Consider the following 15809-nt stretch of genomic DNA (forward strand, 5'->3'; position numbering starts at 1 on the left):
TTGTCACCCCATCACTTGTCACCTGGTCACCTGTGTCACCTGTCACTTGTGTCACCTGTCACTGGTGTCACCTGTCACCCCCGTGACCTGTGTCACCTGTCGCTAGGGTCACCTGTCACCCCATGACTTGTCACCTCTGTCACCCCTGTCACCAGGGTCACCCGTCACCCCTGTCCCCACGTCACCCGGCCCCCCCGGCCCCGAATCCCAGGGTGTCCCGAGCACCCCAAACTGGGCACCCCAAGCCTGGTGGGGACATGCGGGTGTCACCAATGGGGGGACATGGGGGACATGGGGGTGTCATCAATGGGGGGACACGAGGGGACACGGGGGTGTCATCAATGGGGGGACACGAGGGGACATGGGGGTGTTGCCAATGGGGGGACATGGGGGACATGGGGGTGTCATCAATGGGGGGACACGAGGGGACACGGGGGTGTCATCAATGGGGGGACACGAGGGGACATGGGGGTGTTGCCAATGGGGGGACATGGGGGACATGGGGGTGTCATCAATGGGGGGACACGAGGGGACATGGGGGTGTGGCCAATGGGGGGACATGGGGGACATGGGGGTGTCATCAATGGGGGGACATGGGGGGACATGGGGGTGTGGCCAATGGGGGGACATGGGGGACATGGGGGTGTCATCAATGGGGGGACATGGGGGACATGGGGGTGTGGCCAATGGGGGGACATGGGGGACATGGGGGTGTCATCAATGGGGGGACACGAGGGGACATGGGGGTGTCACCAATGGGGGGGACACAGTGGGACAAGGAGGTGTCACCAATGGGGGGACACGGGGGACACGGGGGTGTCACCAATGGGGGGGACACAGTGGGACAAGGAGGTGTTGCCAATGGGGGGACACGGGGGTGTCCCCAATGGTGGGATATGGGGGACACAGGGGTGTCACCAAGGGGGGGACACAAGGGACATGGGGAGATATGGGGGGATGTGGGGGTGTCACCCATGGGGGGACACAGGGGGATGTGGGGGTGTCACCAATGGGGGGACACAAGGGACATGGGGAGATATGGGGGGATGTGGGGGTGTCACCCATGGGGGGACACAGGGGGAGTCACCAATGGGGAGACAGGGGTGTCCCCAACGAGGGGACACAGGGGGATGTGGGGGTGTCACCAATGGGGGGACACAAGGGACAAGGGGGTACATGGGGGTGTCACCCATGGGGGGACACGGGGGGATACGGGGGTGTCGCCAATGGGGGACACAGAGGGACACGGGGGTGTCCCCAATGGTGGGATATGGGGGACCCAGGGGTGTCACCAATGGTGGGGACCCAGGGGTGTCACCTATGGGGAACAGGGGGGTGTCACCCATGGGGGGACATGGGAGTTGTCACCAATGGTGGGGACACGGGGGGATATGGGGGTGTCACCAATGGGGAACACGGGGGACACGGGGGTGTCACCAATGGGGGACATGGGGGTGTCACTAATGGTGGGGACATGGGCGGACATAGGGGTGTCCCCAATGGGGGGACATGGGGGACACGGGGGTGTCACCCATGGGGACACGGGGGACACGGGGGTGTCACCCATGGGAACTCGGGGGTGTCACCCATGGTGGACACGGGGGGACACGGGGGTGTCACCAATGGGGACACGGGGCTGTCACCCATGGGGAACACGGGGGTGTCACCCATGGTGGACACGGGGGACACGGGGGTGTCACCAATGGTGGACACGGGGGACACGGGGGTGTCACCAATGGGGACACGGGGGGACACGGGGGTGTCACCAATGGGGACACGGGGCTGTCACCCATGGGGAACACGGGGCTGTCACCCATGGTGGACACGGGGGACACGGGGGTGTCACCAATGGTGGACACGGGGGGACACGGGGGTGTCACCAATGGGAACACGGGGGACACGGGGCTGTCACCCATGGGGGACACGGGGCTGTCACCCATGGGGACACGGGGGACACGGGGGTCGCGTGGCCGCCGCCTCACCCTCCCGCCCGCCGCCTCCATCCTCCACTCGCCGCTTCCGCCAGCCGCCCCGCCCCTTCCGGACACGCCCCTTCCCCTCGACCACGCCCCCTCGTCCATTAGTGTTCTCCTGTTTGTAGCCACGCCCGCTCCCTCCCTGACCACGCCCCGTCCCTCTCTAAACCACGCCCCCTCGCTCGTTTACCACCGTCGCGTCTCTAACCACGCCCCCTTCCTCCCTAACCACGCCTCCTCCCTCCGTGACCACTCCCCCTAGCTCATTTACCACTTTCCCCGTCTATAACCACGCCCCCTCCTTCTCTAGCCACGCCCCCTCACTCATTTACCCGCTCCAGGTCTATAACCACGCCCCATTCCTCTCTAGCCACGCCCCCTGCCTTGTTTACCGCTGTCCCGTCTGTAGCCACGCCCCCACCCTTTCTAGTCACGCCCCCACTCTCTCTAGCCACGCCCCCTCGCTTGTTTACCGCTGTCCCGTCTCTAGCCACGCCCCCTCGCCCTTTTTACCTCGTCCAGTCTTTAGCCACGCCCCCAGCCTCTCTAGCCACGCCCCCTCACTTGTTTACCGTTCTCCCTCTCTAGCCACGCCCCCTCGCCCTTTTTACCTCGTCCAGTCTTTAGCCACGCCCCCAGCCTCTCTAGCCACGCCCCCTCACTTGTTTACCGTTCTCCCTCTCTAGCCACGCCCCCACCCTCTCTAGCCACGCCCCCTCACCCTTTTTACCCCGTCCAGTCTTTAGCCACACCCCCCACCCTCTCTCGCCACACCCCCACCCTCTCTAGCCACGCCCCCTCGCCTGTTTACCCCGTCTCGTCTCTCGCCACGCCCCCACCCTCTCTAGCCACGCCCCCTCGCCTGTTTACCCCGTCCGGTCTCTCGCCACGCCCCCACCCTCTCTAGCCACGCCCCCACCCTCTCTAGCCACGCCCCCCGCCCTTTCCCCGCCGTCCCCTCTGCAGCCACGCCCCCCGCCCCTTCCCGGCCCCGCCCCTTCCGCCCCCGCCATCTTGGCGGGCGGGCCGGGTCGGCGAGCGGCTCCGCGGCACCGGGACCCCCGGGGCCGCCCCCCCCCCCCCCCCCCGGCTCCCCCCCGGTTCCCCCCCCCGATGTGGGCGGCCCCTATGGGCGACGCGCAGCGGGAGCGCTGGGCCGCGCTGGTGGCGGCGGCCGAGGGCTACCGGGGGGCCACCGGCGCCGAGGTGGTGCTGCTGACGGCCTGGGGGGGCCCGGGGGGGCCCCGCGCCTACGCGCACCACGGGCCCGGGCCGCTGGGCGCCGCCGCCCGCCGCTTCCTGCCCGACATCGCGGCCGCGCACCGGGCCCTGGCGGGGACCCCCCCGGCGCTGCCGCCCGAGCCGCCGCGGGAACCGGCGGGGAGCTCCCCCAGCCCCCCCCGCGGCGACAGGGGCGGGCGGAGGGGCGGGGCCGCGCCCAGTGACGTCACCGGTGAGGGGGGGTCATGGGGGGGAGGGAGGGGATGTGGGGGGACAGTGAGGGGATGGGGGGGGGGAGACATTGGGGGTGAGGGGGGACATTATGGGTGGGGGGGACATTAGGGGACATGGGGGACATTGGAGGTGGGGGGGACATTGGGGGGACATTGGGGGTGAGGGGGGACATGGGGACATTGGGGGTGGGGGGGATATTAGGGCGACATTAGGGGGACATTGGGGGTGAGGGAGGGACTTGGGGACATTGGGGGTGGGGGGGACATGGGGACATTGGGGGTGGGGGGGATATTAGGGGGACATTGGGGGGACATTGGGGGTGAGGGAGGGACTTGGGGACATTGGGGGGGGACGGACATGGGGACATTGGGGGGACATTGGAGGTGAGGGGGAACATGGGGACATTGGGGGTGAGGGGGGACATGGGGACATTGGGGGTGAGGGGGGGACATGGGGACATTGGTGGTGGGGGGGACATTAGGGGGACATTGGGGGGACATTGGGGGTGAGGGAGGGACATGGGGACATTGGGGAGACATTGGGGGTGGGGGAGGGACATGGGGACATTGGGGGTGAGGGGGACATGGGGACATTGGGGGGACATTGGGGGTGGGGGAGGGTCATGGGGACATTGGGGGGACATTGGGGGTGGGGGAGGGTCATGGGGACATTGGGGGTGGGGGGGACATTAGGGGGACATTGGGGGGACATTGGGGGTGGGGGAGGGACATGGGGACATTGGGGGGACATTGGGGGTGGGGGAGGGACATGGGGACATTGGGGGTGGGGGGGATATTGGGGGTGGGGGAGGGACATGGGGACATTGAGGGTGGGGGGGACATTGGGGGGACATTGGCGGGACATTGGGGGTGGGGGAGGGACATGGGGACATTGGGGGGACATTGGGGGTGGGGGAGGGTCATGGGGACATTGGGGGTGGGGGGGATATTGGGGGTGGGGGAGGGACATGGGGACATTGGGGGTGAGGGGGACATTGGGGGGACATTGGGGGTGAGGGAGGGACATGGGGACATTGGGGGTGGGGGGGACATTGGGGGGACATTGGGGGTGAGGGAGGGACATGGGGACATTGGGGGTGGGGGGGACATTAGGGGGACATTGGGGGGACATTGGGGGTGAGAGGGACATGGGGACATTGGGGGTGGGGGGGACATTGGGGGGACATTGGGGGTGAGGGGGGGACATGGGGACATTGGGGGTGGGGGGGACATTAGGGGGACATTGGGGGGACATTGGGGGTGAGGGAGGGACATGGGGACATTGGGGGTGGGGGGGACATTAGGGGGACATTGGGGGGACATTGGGGGGGGGGAGGGACATGGGGACATTGGGGGTGGGGGAGGGACTTGGGGACATTGGGGGTGGGGGGGACATGAGGACATTGGGGGGACGTTGCAGGTGAGGGAGGGGACATGGGGGCATTGGGGGTGAGGGGGGACATTGTAGGGGGACATGGGGGGGACGTTGGGAGTGATGAGGGACATGGGGACATTGGTGGTGAGGGGGACATGGGGACATTAGGAGGATATTGGGGGTGAGGACGGACATGGGGACATTGGGGGGACATTGGGGGTGAGGGGGGGACATAGGAGGGACATTGGGGGGACATGGGGACACTGGGGTGAGCGGGGACATGGGACAATGGGGATGGACATGGGGACAGTGCGGGGGGCGATGGGGGGACATTGGGGACACGAGGGACATGGAGGGGGGGACACTGGGGGCTGCTGGGGACACTGAGAGGGACACTGGGGACATTGGGAGGTGAGGAGGGGGACACTGGGGAGTCCGGGGGGACGTTGGGGTTGATGAGGGATGACAAGAGGGGACATTGGGGACGTGGGGAGGGTATTGGGGGTGGGGGGGGGACACAGAAGGACGTTGGGGACATTGGGGGGGCAATGGGGACACCGGGGGGGCGATGGGGACACTGGGGTGAGGGTGCAAATGTGGCATATGGGGGGGCAGTGGGGGACATTGGGGGGACACACGGCACCGGGGGGTGTTGGGGCTTGGGGGGGGGTGAGGGGACATTTGGGGACATGGGGGGTGCCGGGTGTCCCCTGACCCCCCCTCCGTGTCCCCCCAGGGCTGTTCCTGATGGACGAGGATGAGGAGCCCAGTGCAGAGTCCGACCCCGAGAGCCCCGACGGTGCGGGGGACGTGGGGGGACACGGGGACATGGGGGGACACGGGGACATGGGGGGGTCACAGGGACATGGGTGGGTCACGGGGACATGGGGGGACACAGGGGGACATGGGGGGGTCACAGGGACATGGGGGGACACAGGGGGACATGGGGGGGTCACGGGGACATGAAGGGACATGGGGGGTCACAGGGACATGGGGGGGTCACAGGGACATGGGGGGACACAGGGGGACATGGGGTCACAGGGACATGGGGACCTGGGGGGACATGGGGGGGTCACAGGGACATGGGGACATGGGGGGACACAGGGGGACATGGGGGGGTCACAGGGACATGGGGACATGGGGGGACACAGGGGGACATGGGGGGGTCACAGGGACGTGGGGGGACACGGGGACATGGGGGGGTCACAGGGACATGGGGGGACACAGGGGGACATGGGGGGGTCACAGGGACATGGGGGGACACAGGGGGACATGGGGGGGTCACGGGGGCATGGGGGGACAGGGGGGACATGGGGGGGTCACAGGGACATGGGGACATGGGGGGACACAGGGGGACATGGGGGGGTCATAGGGACATGGGGACATGGGGGGACACAGGGGGACATGGGGGGGTCACAGGGATATGAAGGGACATGGGGGGACATGGGGACATGGGGGGGTCACAGGGACATGAAGGGACATGGGGGGACATGGGGGGACATGGGGGGGTCACAGGGACATGAAGGGACATGGGGGGACATGGGGGGGTCACAGGGACATGGGGACATGGGGGGACACAGGGGGACATGGGGGGGTCATAGGGACATGGGGACATGGGGGGACACAGGGGGACATGGGGGGGTCACAGGGATATGAAGGGACATGGGGGGACATGGGGACATGGGGGGGTCACAGGGACATGAAGGGACATGGGGGGACACAGGGGGACATGGGGGGGTCACAGGGACATGGGGACATGGGGGACACAGGGGGACATGGGGGGGTCACAGGGACATGGGGACATGGGGGGACACAGGGGGACATGGGGGGGTCATAGGGACATGGGGACATGGGGGGACACAGGGGGACATGGGGGGGTCACAGGGATATGAAGGGACATGGGGGGACATGGGGACATGGGGGGGTCACAGGGATATGAAGGGACATGGGGGGACACAGGGGGACATGGGGGGGTCACAGGGACATGGGGGGACACAGGGGGACATGGGGGGGTCACAGGGACATGGGGACATGGGGGGGTCATAGGGACATGGGGACATGGGGGGACACAGGGGGACATGGGGGGGTCACAGGGACATGAAGGGACATGGGGGGACACAGGGGGACATGGGGGGGTCACAGGGACATGGGGACATGGGGGGACACAGGGGGACATGGGGGGGTCACAGGGACATGGGGACATGGGGGGACACAGGGGGACATGGGGGGGTCACAGGGACATGGGGACATGGGGGGACACAGGGGGACATGGGGACATGGGGGGGTTACAGGGACATGAAGGGACATGGGGGGACACAGGGGGACATGGGGGGGTCACAGGGACATGAAGGGACATGGGGGGACCCAGGGGGACATGGGGACATGGGGGGGTCACAGGGACATGAAGGGACATGGGGGGACATGGGGGGGTCACAGGGACATGAAGGGACATGGGGGGACACAGGGGGACATGGGAGGGTCACAGGGACATGGGGACATGGGGGGATACAGGGGGACATGGGGGGGTCACAGGGACATGAAGGGACATGGGGGGGTCACAGGGACATGGGGGGACACAGGGGGACATGGGGGGGGTCACAGGGACATGGGGACATGGGGGGACACAGGGGGACATGGGGGGGTCACAGGGACATGGGGACATGGGGGGACACAGGGGGACATGGGGACATGGGGGGGGTCACAGGGACGTGAAGGGACATGGGGACACGGGGGGACATAGGGGTGTCACAGGGACATGGGGACATGGGGGGACACAGGGGGACATGGGGGGGTCACAGGGACATGAAGGGACATGGGGGGACACAGGGGGACATGGGGACATGGGGGGGTCACATGGGGACATGGTGGGGGTCACAGGGACATGGGGACATGGGGGGACACATGAGGACATGGGGGGTCACAGGGGGACATGGGGACATGGGGGTGTCACAGGGACATGAAGGGACAGGGTGGGACATGGGGACACGGGGCAATGTGGGGACATGGGGGGACACATGGGGACATGAGGACATGAGGACATGGGGGGACACAGGGACATGAGGGGACATGGGGGGGTCACAGGGACATAAAGGGACATGGGGGGACGTGGGGATACGGGGGGACATGGGGACACGGGGGGACACAGGGACATGGGGGGGACATGGGGGAACATGGGGGGGACATGGGGACACAGGGGGACACAGGGACATGAAGGGACATGGGGGGGACAGGGGGACACAGGGGGACACAGGGACATGAAGGGACGTGGGGGAACATGGCGGGGACATGGGGACACGGGGGGACACAGAGACGTGGGGGGACATGGGGACACGGGGGGACACAGGGACATGAAGGGACATGGGGGGACATGGGGACATGGGGGGACATAGGGACATGAAGGGACATGGGGGGATGGGGGGACATGGGGGGGTCACAGGGACGTGAAGGGACATGGGGGGACATGGGGACACGGGGGGACGGGGAGACATGGGGGGGTCACAGAGACATGAAGGGACACGGGGGGACATGGGGACACGGGCACACAGAGACGTGGGGGGGACATGGGGACACGGGGGGGACACAGGGACATGAAGGGACATGGGGGAGACGGGGGGGACACGAGGGGGACACAGGGACATGAAGGGACATGGGGGGGACATGGGGACATGGGGGGGACACAGGGACATGAAGGGACATGGGGGGGACATGGGGACATGGGGGGGACACAGGGACATGAAGGGACATGGGGGGACGTGGGGACACGGGGGGGACACAGGGACACGGGGGGACATGGGGACATGGGGGGACACGGGGGGACATGGGGACATGGGGGGGGTCACAGGGACATGAAGGGACATGGGGGGACATGGGGAGGTCACGGGGCCATTGGGTGCCGTTGGGGGGGGGGTCATTGGGTGACATTGGGGGGGGTGGGGGTCACATTGCGGGGGGGCCATGGGGCCATTGGGTACCATTGCGGGGGGGGTGATGGGGACACTGGGTGCCATTGCGGGGGGGTCATTGGGTGACATTGGGGGGGGGGTCACATTGTGGGGGGGCCATGGGGCCATTGGGGGGGGGTCACATCGTGGGGGGGCCACTGGGTACCATTGGGGGGGGGTCATTCGGTGCCATTGTGGGGGGGGTCACATTGGTGGGGGGTCATGGGGATATTGGGTGCCATTGTGGGGGGGGTCCCATTGCAGGGGGGTCCCATTGTGGGGGGGGTCCCATTGCGGGGGGTCATGAGGCCATTGGGTGCCATTGCGGGGGGGGTCCCATTGCTGGGGGGGTCCCGTTGTGGGAGGGTCCCATTGCGGGGGGTCCCATTGCGGGGGGGGTCCCATTGCAGGGGGTCCCATTGCGGGGGGTCCAATTGCAGGGGGGGTCCCATTGCGGGGGGTCCCATTGCAGGGGGGGTCCCATTGCTGAGAGGGTCCCATTGTGGGGGGGTCCCGTTGCGGGGGGGGTCCCATTGCGAGGGGTCCCATTGCGGGGGTGACGTTGTGGGGGGTCCCATTGCAGGGGGGTCCCATTGCGGGGGGGGTCCCATTGCGGGGGGTCCCATTGTGGGGGTGACGTTGTGGGGGGTCCCATTGCAGGGGGGGTCCCATTGCAGGGGGGTTCCATTGTGGGGGGGTCCCATTGCAGGGGGGGTCCCATTGCGGGGGGTCCCATTGCAGGGGGGGTCCCATTGCAGGGGGGGTCCCATTGCGGGGGGACCCATTGCGGGGGTCCCATTGCTGGGGGGGATCCCATTGCGGGGGGATCCCATTGCGGGGGGGGTCCCATTGCGGGGGGGGTCCCATTGCGGGGGGGGTCCCATTGCGGGGGTCCCATTGCGGGGGGGGTCCCATTGCGGGGGGGGTCCCATTGTGGGGGAATGACATTGCGGGGGTCCCGTTGCTGGGGGGGTCCCATTGTGGGGGGATCCCATTGCGGGGGGGGTCCCATTGCGGGGGGGGTCCCATTGCGGGGGTCCCATTGCGGGGGGGGTCCCATTGCGGGGGGTCCCATTGCGGGGGGGGTCCCATTGCAGGGGGGGGTCCCATTGTGGGGGGGGTCCCATTGCGGGGGGTCCCATTGTGGGGGTGACGTTGTGGGGGGTCCCATTGCAGGGGGGGTCCCATTGCGGGGGGGTCCCATTGCTGAGGGGGTCCCATTGCTGAGGGGGTCCCATTGCGGGGGGTCCCATTGCAGGGGTGACCTTGTGGGGGGTTCCATTGCGGGGGGGGGTCCCATTGTGGGGGGCTGACATTGCGGGGGTCCCATTGCGGGGGGGGTCCCATTGTGGGGGGGTCCCATTGCAGGGGTGGCGTTGCAGGGGATCCCATTGCGGGGGTCCCATTGTGGGGGGTCCCATTGCGGGGGGTCCCATTGCAGGGGGGGTCCCATTGCGGGGGGGTCCCATTGCGGGGGGTCCCATTGTGGGGGGTCCCATTGTGGGGGTGACGTTGTGGGGGGGTCCCATTGCGGGGGGGTCCCATTGCGGGGGGTCCCATTGCGGGGGGGGTCCCATTGCAGGGGGGTCCCATTGCGGGGGGGGTCCCATTGCAGGGGGGGTCCCATTGCGGGGGGGGTCCCATTGTGGGGGGATCCCATTGCGGGGGGTCCCATTGCAGGGGGGGTCCCATTGCGGGGGGGGTCCCATTGCAGGGGGGGTCCCATTGCGGGGGTGACGTTGCGGTTCCCCCCCCCCCCCAGAGAGCAGCCCCGGGGAGGAGGCCCCGGCGCCCCCCCCGCCCCCCCCCGGGCCCCTGTACGCGCGGAGCCTGCCCGTGAGCGTCCCCACGTGGAGCCTGCGGGGACCCCCCCCCGGACACCCCTCCCCCCACAGGGTGAGCGGGGGGGGGAGGGGAGGGGCTGGGGGCGGGGGAGGGTGGGAAAGAGGGGGGCAGGGGGGGTGGGGAGGGGGGGCAGAGGGGGTGGGGGTGGGGAAGGGGGGGTGGGGGGGGGCAGAGGGGTTGGGGGTGGGAAGGGGGCTTGGGGGGCAAGGGGGGGCAGAGGGGGTGGGGGTGGGAAGGGGGGTTGGGGGGGTGGGAAAAGGGAGGGCAGAGGGGGTGGGGGGTGGGGAAAGGGGGTTGGGGGGGTGGGGAGGGTGGGGGGGGTGGGAAAGAGGGGGGCAGGGGGGGTGGGGAGGGGGGGAGCAGAGGGGGTGGGGGTGGGAAGGGGGATTGGGGGGTGGGAAAAGGGGGGGCAGAGGGGGTGGGGAAGGGGGGGTGGGGAATAGGGGGGTTGGGAAAGGGGGGGCGGGGGGGGTGGGGAATGGGGCAGAGGGTTTGGGGGGTGGGGAATGAGGGGATTGGGTGGGAAAGGGGGGGGAGGGGATTGGGGGGGTCGGGAGGGTTGGGGGGGTGGGGAAGGGGGGGTTGGGTGGGAAAGGGGGGCAGAGGGGGTGGGGTGGGGAGGGGGGGGCAAAGGGGTTGGGGGTGGGGAAGGAGGGGGTTGGGTGGGAAAGGGGGGCAGAGGGGGTGGGGTGGGGAGGGGGGGGTTGGGGGGGTGGGGAAGGTGGGGGGGCAGCAGGATTTGGGCTGCAGGAGAGGATTGGGGGGGCAGGGGAATATTTGGGGGGCAGGGCAGAATTTGGGGTACAGGGGCTGATTTGGGGGTGCAGGGGCTGATCTGGGGGTGCAGGGTCAGGTTTTGGGGGTACAGGGGCTGATCTGGGGGTGCACATCAGGTTTTGGGGTGCAGTGGCTGATGTGGGGATCCAGGGGCTGGTTTTGGGGTGCAGGGTCCGTTTTTGGGGTGCAGCCCCCCCCTGACCCCCCCATTTTGTAGGCGTCCCCCGACCTGGAGCGCATCGCGGCCTCCATGCGGGCGCTGCTGCTGCGGGGGGGCAGGGCTGGTTTTGGGGTACAGGTCAGGTTTGGGGGTGCAGGGGCCAATCTGGGGGTGCAGGATCAGGTTTTGGGGGTACAGGGGCTGATCTGGGGGTGCAGTGGAGGATTTGGGGTGCAGGGGCTGATCTGGGGGTGCACATCAGGTTTTGGGGTGTACGTCAGGTTTTGGGGTGCAGCGGCTGATGTGGGGATCCAGGGGCTGGTTTTGGGGTACAGGGCAGGTTTTGGGGTACAGGGGCTGATCTGGGGTGCAAGGTCAGGTTTTGGGGTGCACGTCAAGTTTCGGGGTGCAGGGGCTGATCTGGGGGTGCAGGGGCTGATGTGGGGGTGCAGGATCAGGTTTTGGGGTGCAGGGGCTGATCTGGGGGTGCAGTGGAGGATTTGGGGTGCAGGGGCTGATCTGGGGGTGCATGGCAGGTTTTGGGGTGCACGTCAGGTTTTGGGGTGCAGGGGCTGATGTGGGGATCCAGGGGCTGGTTTTGGGGTGCAGGGTCCATTTTTGGGGTGCAGGGTCCATTTTTGGGGTGCAGCCCCCCCTGACCCCCCCATTCTGCAGGCGTCCCCCGACCTGGAGCGCATCGCGGCCTCCATGGGGGCGCTGCTGCTGCGGGGGGGCAGGGGCTGGTTTTGGGGTGCAGGGCAGGTTTTGGGGTACAGGGTCCGATCTGGGGGTGCAGGGTCAGGTTTTGGGGTACAGGGGCTGATCTGGGGGTGCAGTGGAGGATTTGGGGTGCAGGGGCTGATCTGGGGGTGCAGTGGAGGATTTGGGATGCAGGGGCTGATCTGGGGGTGCACATCAGGTTTTGGGGTGCACGTCAGGTTTTGGGGTGCAGGGGCTGATCTGGGGGTGCAGGGTCAGGTTTTGGGGTGCAGGGGCTGATCTGGGGGTGCACATCAGGTTTTGGGGTGCAGGGGCTGATCTGGGGGTGCACATCAGGTTTTGGGGTGCAGGGGCTGATCTGGGGGTGCACATCAGGTTTTGGGGTGCAGGGGCTGATCTGGGGGTGCAGGGGCTGATGTGGGGATGCATGGCAGGTTTTGGGGTACAGGGGCTGATCTGGGGGTGCAGGGGCTGATCTGGGGGTGCACGTCAGGTTTTGGGGTGCAGGGGCTGATGTGGGGATCCAGGGGCTGGTTTTGGGGTGCAGGGTCCGATCTGGGGGTGCAGGGTCCGTTTTTGGGGTGCAGGGTCCGTTTTTGGGGTGCAGCCCCCCCTGACCCCCCCATTCTGCAGGCGTCCCCCGACCTGGAGCGCATTGCGGCCTCCATGGGGGCGCTGCTGCTGCGGGGGGGCAGGGGCTGGTTTTGGGGTGCAGGGGCCGATCTGGGGGTGCAGGATCAGGTTTTGGGGGTACAGGGGCTGATCTGGGGGTGCAGTGGAGGATTTGGGGTGCAGGGGCTGATCTGGGGGTGCACATCAGGTTTTGGGGTGCACGTCAGGTTTTGGGGTACAGGGGCTGATCTGGGGGTGCAGGGTCAGGTTTTGGGGTACAGGGGCTGATCTGGGGGTGCAGTGGAGGATTTGGGGTACAGGGGCTGATCTGGGGGTGCACATCAGGTTTTGGGGTGCAGGGGCTGATCTGGGGGTGCAGGGTCTGGTTTTGGGGTGCACGTCAGGTTTTGGGGTGCAGCGGCTGATGTGGGGATCCAGGGGCTGGTTTTGGGGTGCAGGGTCCATTTTTGGGGTGCAGCCCCCCCTGACCCCCCCGTTTTGCAGGCGTCCCCCGACCTGGAGCGCATCGCGGCCTCCATGCGGGCGCTGCTGCTGCGGGGGGGCAGGGGCTGGTTTTGGGGTGCAGGTCAGGTTTTGGGGTGCAGGGGCCGATCTGGGGGTGCAGGGTCAGGTTTTGGGGGTACAGGGGCTGATCTGGGGGTGCAGTGGAGGATTTGGGGTTCAGGGGCTGATCTGGGGGTGCACATCAGGTTTTGGGGTGCAGGGGCTGATCTGGGGGTGCACATCAGGTTTTGGGGTGCACATCAGGTTTTGGGGTGCAGCGGCTGATGTGGGGATCCAGGGGCTGGTTTTGGGGTGCAGGGTCAGGTTTGGGGGTGCAGGGTCCATTTTTGGGGTGCAGGGTCCGGGTGCAGGGTCCAATCTGGGGGTGCAGGGTCCATTTTTGGGGTGCAGGGTCCGGGTGCAGGGTCCAATCTGGGGGTGCAGGGTCCATTTTTGGGGTGCAGGGTCCATTTTTGGGGTGCAGCCCCCCCTGACCCCCCCATTCTGCAGGCGTCCCCCGACCTGGAGCGCATCGCGGCCTCCATGGGGGCGCTGCTGCTGCGGGGGGGCAGGGGCTGGTTTTGGGGTGCAGGTCAGGTTTTGGGGTGCAGGGGCCGATCTGGGGGTGCAGGGTCCATTTTTGGGGTGCAGCCCCCCCTGACCCCCCCATTCTGCAGGCGTCCCCCGACCTGGAGCGCATCGCGGCCTCCATGCGGGCGCTGCTGCTGCGGGGGGGCGGCGACGGCACCGAGATGTTCGGGGACCTCCCCCGCCCCCGCCTGCTGGCCGGGGACCCCCAGTGACCCCCCCCCCAAAATAACGGGGACCCCCCCCACCACCCCCCCCCCAAAAACGGGGACTCCCGGTGACCCCCCCCCAAAATAACGGGGATCCCCGTGGGACCCCCAGTGACCCAACCCCCCGAGAAATGGGGACCCACAGTGACCCCCCCCAAAAATAATGGGGACACCTGGTGACCCCCCCCCCCAAAATGGGGACCCCGCCCCAGGACGCCGAGTGACCCAACCCCCCCCCCCCCCAAAAATGGGGACCCACAGTGTCCCCCCCCCCAAAAAACGGGGACCCCTGGGGACCCCCCCCCTAAAATGGGGAACCCCCCTGGGACCCCCAGTGACCCAACCCCCCCCCCCCCAAAAACGGGGACTCCCAGTGACCCCCACCAAAGTAACGGGGACCCCCCCACCCCCCCAAAAAACGGGGATCCCCGGTTCCCCCCCCCAAAATGGGGACCCCCCCGGGACCCCAAGTGACACCCACCCCCCCCAATAACGGGGACCCCCAGTGACCACCCACAAAAAAATGGGGACCCCCGGTGACGACCCCCCCCCCAAGAAATGGGGACCCCCCCGGGACCCCCAGTGACCCAAAACCAGGGACCCCAGTGACACCCCCACCCCCCCCCCCCCCAAAAATGGGGACCCCCCCTCCCACACACACACCAGGGACCCCCAGTGTCCCCCCAAAAACGGGGACCCCCCCCCAAGCTGGGGACCCCCCCCACTGGGACCCTCAGTGACCCCCAAAAACTGGGGATCCACTCACTGGGACCCCCCCCATGCCCCCCAAACCTGGGACCCGCCCCCCAAAAAACGGGGACACCCCCCCCCCCCCCCACTGGGACCCCCAAAACCACGACCCCCCCCCCCCAATTTATCCCATTGAAACAGCTGTGAAAAGGGGGGTGAATTTGGGGGGGGGGGGGGGGTCAATATAGGCCCCCCCCAAAAATGGGTCACCCCCACCCCCAGGGGGTCCCCAAAAAGGGGGGGCGGCCCCTCCCCCACCCCACACTACATTGGGGCGGCCCCTCCCCCCCACAAGTGTCTTATTATGGGGGGGGGGGTGGGTGCTTCCCCCCCCCCACTTGCACAAAGATTTGGGGTCCCCCCTCAAAAGGGGTTGGGGGGGGGAGGGGGTCCCATTTTGACTGACACCCCCAACTATTTGGGGCCCCCCCCCCCGTTTTGTACCAGATGTTGGGGTTGGGGGGGAAGCCCCGCCCCTTTATTTTTCTCCAAAGATGATTGGGTGGCGGCGCCCGCGGAGGCTCCGCCCCCCAGCCAATAAAGCGATGTTTATGTTTTGCCAGCCTCGGGCTCTCATTGGACAGCGGGAGGGGGCGGGGCCACCCCCTCTTAAAGGGGCAACGGCGGGAGGGGAAGTTTTGGGCCCCCCCATTAAAACCCACGAAGGTTCAAGCAACAAAACCTTTAATTTGGGGTGAAAATCCAAAGTTTTGGGGGGGGGGGGGGAAAGAGGGTGCAGAGATTTGGGGGAGGGGGGTCCCAGTGTGTCCCCCTCTTTTTTGGGGACTCCTTCTGGGGTGGGGGGGGGGGGGGGGGGGGGTGTGACCCATTTTTGGGGGGCCCTATGATGTTAACACCCCCCCCCCCCAAATTTCAACCCCTTCTTCACTGCTGCTTC

General features: G+C 67.5%; 2 protein-coding genes across 2 annotated transcripts in view; one reads left to right on the plus strand and one right to left on the minus strand.

Moving 5' to 3' along the window:
• LOC139826137 (TBC1 domain family member 17-like) overlaps positions 1-2026 on the minus strand; it is a 45788-nt gene extending 43762 nt beyond the window's left edge. Inside the window, 1 exon segment of the mRNA XM_071801098.1 lies at positions 1983-2026. Coding sequence (XP_071657199.1) covers positions 1983-2003 — 21 coding nt within the window. The 5' untranslated portion in view covers positions 2004-2026.
• A 1008-nt stretch (positions 2027-3034) lies between these two features.
• AKT1S1 (AKT1 substrate 1) lies at positions 3035-14346 on the plus strand. Its single transcript, XM_071801077.1, has 4 exons — positions 3035-3429; positions 5542-5604; positions 10509-10642; positions 14042-14346. Exons 1-4 carry the CDS (start codon positions 3090-3092, stop codon positions 14165-14167), a joined length of 663 nt encoding a protein of 220 aa, XP_071657178.1. The 5' UTR covers positions 3035-3089; the 3' UTR covers positions 14168-14346.
• The last annotated feature ends 1463 nt before the right edge of the window (positions 14347-15809 follow it).

Source organism: Patagioenas fasciata, chromosome 35 (assembly GCF_037038585.1).
Source record: "Patagioenas fasciata isolate bPatFas1 chromosome 35, bPatFas1.hap1, whole genome shotgun sequence".
NCBI lineage: Eukaryota > Metazoa > Chordata > Aves > Columbiformes > Columbidae > Patagioenas > Patagioenas fasciata.